Raw genomic sequence first — 6,665 nt, forward strand, 5'->3', positions numbered from 1 at the left:
AGCCAGAACTTAACCCCATTAGACCACACAGAAAAGACCGCTAGCGGCGAGACTGGTAGGAGCCGGGGAGAGAGGAGTTAGCAGGGGCCCCCCTGGTTCCTGTTGAGAGGAGCTCGCCCCTGACTGGGGCTTAGGTGGAGATATCAGATCTTAAATGAAACATCCCCGTCCCACAAGGGGAGGCCTTTGCTGAACAGAGGTTCTTCTGGGGGAGTGGACACTGGGGAAGGGAGGGGAAACGCAGCACAATACATCTGAGCCACGCTTATTCCCAGGGCGGAAGGTTGAACCCAGGCCAAGGATTCTGTGATAATGAAACCCGGAAAGGGATCTTTAGCTAATCGTTGTTCTAATCTGGAATACAGAGGGACCTTCATGCTTCTAAGACTGGAGAACTCTGTCATTGCTCCTGAGCGCGGAGTACCTCCCAGGCCCTGCTTTCATTCTCTGGGTGCAGGTTTGGTTCCGAAAGGCCTGTGGCCATGGGAAGCAACTGCAGTCTCCCCCACTCTGTAGATGTGAAAACTGAGAAGCACGCACAAAGGCACTTGCCTAGGAGAGTCAGCGCCGGATTGGAACCCAGGCAGCCTGCTGCCAGGGGCCACGCGGGGTCATCGTCCACCCCAGAACCAGGAAGCAGGTTCTGGGGTGGGTGGGTAGGTGTGAAGGGAGCGTTTTGGGATCAGGGCCCAGAGATTCTGTTGAGAATTAGCCAATGTGAGGGTAGGGGGAAGAGATCATTGACTGTTAACAGTAGTCAGGTGGGGACCAAAGTTCCAGGAGACACAGACATCTTGGTTGAGATTTCTGGTGTGGTGTGTTGGAGTTCAAAGATGGTCTGTCTGGGACTTCTCTGGTGGTGCAGTGGCTGACTGAGTTCTCAGTGCACATGGCCTGGGTTTGATCTCTGGTCCAGGAACTAGATCCCACATACCAAAACAGACCTGGTATAGCCAAATAAGGAAATATTAAAAAAAAAAAAGATGGCCTCTCTGATGGGCCTGGGCGATGGGGGAGTGGTGTTCTCCGGTTCTGGCTCCAGTCTTCGAAGTTAGCAGCTGCGGTACAGAATTGGGGGTCCTGATCCCCAAACCGTTGTCACCCTACACTTCGGCCCCACCCCCAGAGGAGAGGCTGGCAGGGAGGTTCCTCCACACCAGCCTCCAGTTGAATTCAAGGTTGAGAGTCAGACGTCAGCCCAACCGAGACCTTTCTGGAACTGAGAACCTGCCTGTCTGCGGCTTAAACACCATTCAGCCCACCTGTTCCTTCTCCCCTGCGCAACCAAACCGCCTTTCTCAGTACACATTGGAGGTGGGAGGCAGGTGGGCACGGTTCGTAGCACTTGCTGCTCGTCTCCAAGGTCTCCTAGAACACCACTTCTGTCCGACAGACCTTTCTGCAGTAACGAGAATATTGTGTATGTGCCCTGCCCACGGCGGTGGGGCTGGGGTGTGGGTAGTAGCCACTAAGTCACACGTGTGAATACTGAGCTTTTGAATGTGGCTGTGTGACTCAGGAGCTGAGTTTTTACATTGAAGTTAATTTAAATAGCCACATATAGCTTCCAGCTACCAGACTGAAAAGTGCAGTTCTAGAACTTCCCAGAAAAAAAGATTTTTTTATTTACGCCCCCCCACCCCCACCCCAGCCCCGGTCACCAGCTCCTCCCTGCCTGCCTGCCTGTGGGAATCTTAGTTCTCTGACCAGGGATCCAACCCATACTCCCTGCCTTGCAAGGCAAAGTCTTAACCTCTAGACTGCCAGGGAAGTCCCCCCTCAAATATTAATCCTCATCCCAACAAAATGCCCATTGAGACAGAAAAGGGTGGAATCTGTTAAGAGAGGAAGTGGGGGTCAGATGGCTGGCTCAGCTTGTCTCTGCCCTGAGCAAAGGGTCTTAGATCTGATGGTTCTCGGTGGCGCTAGGCTTTAGCAAGTGTGCACAGGCCTGGAGTTCACCCGGTCCCTTTTATAAAAAAACACCTCCTTGGCAGTGACGTTTATTTCTCTGGGGAGGGGAGTTATATACAGCAGTGACCCGGGTGCCCGGGAGCCCTCACCCTGGGGCTCGGGTGGGGGAAGGCAGCGGTGACAGAAGGCACAGGGTGGTCACGGCCCCCCGGGGGAGGCCAGGAATCGCGGGTGGGGGTGTAGTGTGTCCTGGGAGACCCAGATCGGGAAGGGGGCTCAGCGAGAGCAGCTTGTCCCTACAGAAGGACACAGGGGCAACCTCCGGCCTTCTTCCTGGGGGCGCTGGGCGGGGAGGGCGGGAGCTCTTGTTCCTGGTACTTCCTGTGGGAAGAGGCTGGTGAGTTTGGGTGGAGTAGGGGCTTAGGGGACGAGGAGGATCACGGGAAGGGGGCTCAGCTCACCGGACAGCCCGCACCAGCTGCTCGAAGGCTTCATCCACGTTGAGGCGCAGTTTGGCAGAAGCTTCGAAGTAGGCCACGTGGTGGGAGGCACTGAAGGTGGAGGCTTCAGATCGAGGGACCTGGGGCACGGGGGGCATACGGAGGAGTCAGGTGCCTGCTGTCAAGGCTAGTCCCAGCCGGCAGGGAGGCAGAAAGACAGACTGTGTGCTCTAACTGGGGTAACGTACTGTGGAGGCTCAAGTGTAGAGGAAAAGGTCCGGGGTGATCACGACAGAGGAGCCCAAGGGGCTGGGTGCCATGTAAGTAGGGAGTAAGAGAAGATGCCACAGACCTTCCTGAGTTGTCAGGCAGAGAAAAGTCAGGGTGTTCCCAGCAGAGACCCAAGCAAAGCTCCAAGGCCTTAATCAAAAAGATGAGTTCTGTGTGGAAATCACAGTCTGTGTGTATAGGGAAATGGTGAGAGCAGAGGAAGGAAAGGACAGGACCGCGGGGGTGGGCATCAAAGGCCAGGTGGCTGAGCTGGGGTGTCAGCAGGGGAGGGGCAGGTGGAGTGGGAGGTTGACTGGAGGGGAGAAATCCAGAGGAGGCCGAGGCCAGGCTCCAGGTGGGAACGAGAGGAGGGGTCAGGACAGAACAACACTGGGGCTGGTAGACCCTGGGAAAGACACCCTTTTTCCTTTTTACCATTCAGCCACCTCTCCTGAGAACTCCCGTGTGGGCAATGCTGGGGACTCAGAAGCTATGACTAGTGGGGTGTGTGGCTGCAGACCGAGGGAGTCAGAGGAGGATGCTGACGTGAGGAGCCTCAGGAGGTGGCACCAGAAGGAACCTCCCAGACTGAGATGGGGTTGGGGTCGGGGGTAGAGGGGAATCCCAGACCTGGCGCTGTGTTTCCAGATCCGCCTTGTTGCCAACCAACACGACGGGGAAGTCGTCTCGGTCCTTGACTCGAAGGATCTGCGTGAAGAGCTTGCCCACTTCGTTGAAACTGCGGATGAAGCCAGAGGTCCAGCCAGCTGCTCTCTCCCTGAGCCCCCTGCCGACCCCCCCCCATACCATCACTCTCACCTCTGCCTGTCATTAATGGCAAACACCAGCAGGAAGCCATGGCCCGCACGCATGTACTGTTCCCGCATGGCACCAAACTCCTCCTGGCCGGCGGTGTCCAGAACTGCAGAGAGAGGGAGAAGGGTCTCCAAGGGGACGGGGGTCCGGCCAGCCACCCCCGCGAGCCCTCAGCCCTGCCACCCTGCCCCCACCGCCGCCCCTGCCGCCCTCACTGTCTAGCCGGGCTGGGACGCCATCCACAGTGCAGATCTTCGTGTAGGAGTCTTCGATAGTGGGGTCGTAGTCAGACACGAAGTAGGACTGGTGGGATGGGGAGAGGACCTCGTTAGTGCGGCGTCCCAGCCAAGGTGACGCAGCCCGGCCTCCAAGCCCTGGCTTTCTCGGCCTCCTTCCTTCTGGGTCTCTTCCCGCCCCTGAGTTTGTCTCCCTCTCTCTGGGTCTCTGGGTCTTCCCATTGCCTTCCCCAGGCTCTTCTCTCTGTCTCCTGGTCCTCTCTCTCTTTTTCTGGCATAAAGTACATTCCTGGCATCGTCATTACATCCTGGCTGTGTGGCACTGGACGAATCACTTCCCTCTCTGAATCAGTTCCCCTCTCTGAACCTCAGTTTTCTTATTTGGAAAATGAGGATAAAAATAGCTGTAGGCTTAATCCAGGGTTTGTGAGATTCAGGGAAAACCCCTGTTCAGTATTTAACACATCACTTGGGCATAGTAGGTGCTTGGTTATTGGGAACTGTTCTTGTGCAGAATCTGCCTGTCTAGCTCTCTCTTCTCCTCCTCCTTTTTCTCTTCCCTTTCACCCCCTCCTCCTCCCTCTTCCCCTCCTCCTTCTCCTCCTCCTCGGGCAGTGTCTCCTCCCAAGGGAAGGTCCGGGTTCCAATCCGGCGGCGAGAAACTGCCCCGCCCGCAGGCCGGCCCCTCCCTTCCTGCCCGGTCCCGCCCGCCTCCAGCCAGGCTTTGGGCCAGTTTTGGGTCTGCCCCTGGGTGCAAGGGGCCCAGGGCTGGGGCCTTTCTCTACACAGACAGGGGCTCCCGGGCAGGTGCTGGCCGGGGTCTCTTGGTGGGAGAGCTCTGCGGTAGCATCTCAGTAGCAGACAGACACCTTTCTTGGGTTTCTCTGAGGTGGGAGGGTTTCCCCTGGCAATGGGGTGGAAGTTTCCCACGCAGAGGTGGGTTTTCAGGAGAGAAGTGATGACCTGGCAGCTGGTGGTCTGCAGGCTGCATTCTGCCTGTTAGAGGGGTGTTTGGTGAGGGAGGGATCTAGCCCTAGGGGACTGAGGGGTGTGTCTGCAAAGGGGAAGCTCAATGGTGAGAACTGGGGGCTGGGCTCAGGAGCATCTGGGAGATTTGCCCTAGAATATAGAGTCTAGAGAGTCTTAAAAACCCTGGAGACGTATTTAAGATATCAGAGACACTCTCAAGGGGCAGGTCTGTCGGGGGTGTCAAGAGTCTGGGGGCCTCCTCCATGGAGATGATTTGAGGACTAGCCAGATTTTCAGAGAGGGACTCGGGGAATCGGAGTGGAGGACGACTCAAGATGGAGGAGTGGTTGGTTTTCCTTGGGGAAGGCTGGCAGGGGGGAGGGTATCGGTCTCAGGGGATGGGGGATTCCCAGAACTTGGGATCTCAGAGTTCTCTGGAATGGCCAGAGGGCAGAATCTGACTAGGGGAATCTCAGGGGCGTTTTCCCAGTTAGGTTCTGGGAAGCTGGGATCTGGGATTTGGGGGAGATGGGGCTCAGGGTTGGGGGAGGTGGCACCTGGTGGGGGTGGGGGCCCATGAGAGTGCTTAGGGTCTGGATGGGGTGACTTCTGGATTTAGGGTGCTCCCAGGAGGCACTCAGGGTCAGGTCAGCAGGGAAGTGGGGTTCTGATTACTAGGGATGGGGTGATGGGTCTCAGGACACACGTACAGGAGGAACGTCCCTCGTGTGTGGGGGGTGGAGGCCCCAAGGGGCTCAGAGTCACATCTGAGGGGATTTCTTTTAAGATTAGAGGGCCTCATAGGAGGGGTTGAGTGATGGATCGAGGGGCAACGGGAGATCTGGGATCCCGCAAAGGGCTCAGTTCTAGGTCCCGGGGGCACCCCCCCTGGTGAGGGCCCTCTACCTGGATGAACTGGATGGTCAGCGCGCTCTTGCCCACGCCGCCGCCGCCCACGACCACCAGCTTGTGTGTCTCGCTGGGTGGGGGGTCCCCGGGTCCCGGCACCCCGCCCCGGGGCCGCCCCCGCCCTGTCCCGGACGCCGCCCCGCTGCTCATGTCGCCACCGCTGCCTCTGCCGCCGCTACCGCCTGGGGGGGAACCGGGCGGGGCGTAGGGGCGGGCCACGCTAATAAGGCTACTGCATAATCATGAGCTCCAGCGAGAAAGGCTTGTGTCTCCGGACACTTAAGGAGGAGGCAAGGCCTGGGAAAAGGAGGAGCTATGCTAATAAGGGTAGGCGACAGGCGTTCGCCAAGAAGGGGAATTCCAAGTGGAGCTGGAGAATGCTAACAGAGAGCTGTGCTCACCCGGAGCAGCGCCACGCGCTCTCGGCTGCCGGGCCTCCTGGGGGCGGAGCTATGCTAATAAAGGCCTCATTCTCTCGGCGGACGGGTTGAGAAGCTCGTTCGGGGTGGGGCTATGCAAATAAGAAACCCAGGGATGCAGTTTCTTAGGACGCCATCCCAGAGGCCTCGTTCTAGTAGGCGGAGCTCAAGGACTCGCGCTCGGCCGTATATAGGCGCGCTCCGAGAAAGTAGCAAGTCTTGAGGGGAAGCTCAGCCTCCGACCTGGGATCCTAGCCAAGCTCCCGACCCGGATGTCTGGGCTGGATGCTAGAGGCTCCGCCCGCTAAGGGACCCAGGCTTCCGGTCCCTGCTGTCCCAGCCAAGCGGAAGACAGACTGGGAGGGAAGATGGGGCCCTGGAGGGGGACAGCGGCTAGCTGGGCAGGGAGGGGCCGTGAGATCACTGCATTCCTAATTCATGAGCCAGCTCGCTCAAGCCGGGATGCCTGGGTTATGAACGGTCTAGGGTCAAGATGTCTGGGTCATGAGAGAGGAGAAAGCTGAGACGCCAGGGTCTCTAGGAGGGAAGCCCAGACCCCTGAGTCCCTAGGAGAGAATAGCGCTGAATGTTTGAACTCCTGGATCTTTGGAAGGAGGGGGCCAGGGGGTCCTTAGTACTAGGTTCGGTAAAGGAGAGATCTGAGAACCCAGACTCTTGGATCCAGTGGTTGC

The 6,665-nt window shown here is 58.0% G+C and overlaps 1 protein-coding gene across 1 annotated transcript; it reads right to left on the reverse strand.

Annotated features, from left to right (window-relative positions):
• Positions 1 to 1,990: 1,990 nt before the first annotated feature.
• Positions 1,991 to 5,725, reverse strand: RRAS (RAS related). The gene is made up of 6 exons (NM_001038688.2): positions 5,552 to 5,725; positions 3,656 to 3,743; positions 3,444 to 3,546; positions 3,255 to 3,363; positions 2,376 to 2,494; positions 1,991 to 2,295 (listed from the first exon to the last, which is right to left on the reverse strand). The coding sequence occupies exons 1-6, from the start codon at positions 5,702 to 5,704 to the stop codon at positions 2,211 to 2,213; spliced, it is 657 nt and encodes a 218-aa protein (NP_001033777.1). The 5' UTR covers positions 5,705 to 5,725; the 3' UTR covers positions 1,991 to 2,210.
• Positions 5,726 to 6,665: the final 940 nt, after the last annotated feature.

Source organism: Bos taurus, chromosome 18, assembly GCF_002263795.3.
Source record: "Bos taurus isolate L1 Dominette 01449 registration number 42190680 breed Hereford chromosome 18, ARS-UCD2.0, whole genome shotgun sequence".
NCBI lineage: Eukaryota > Metazoa > Chordata > Mammalia > Artiodactyla > Bovidae > Bos > Bos taurus.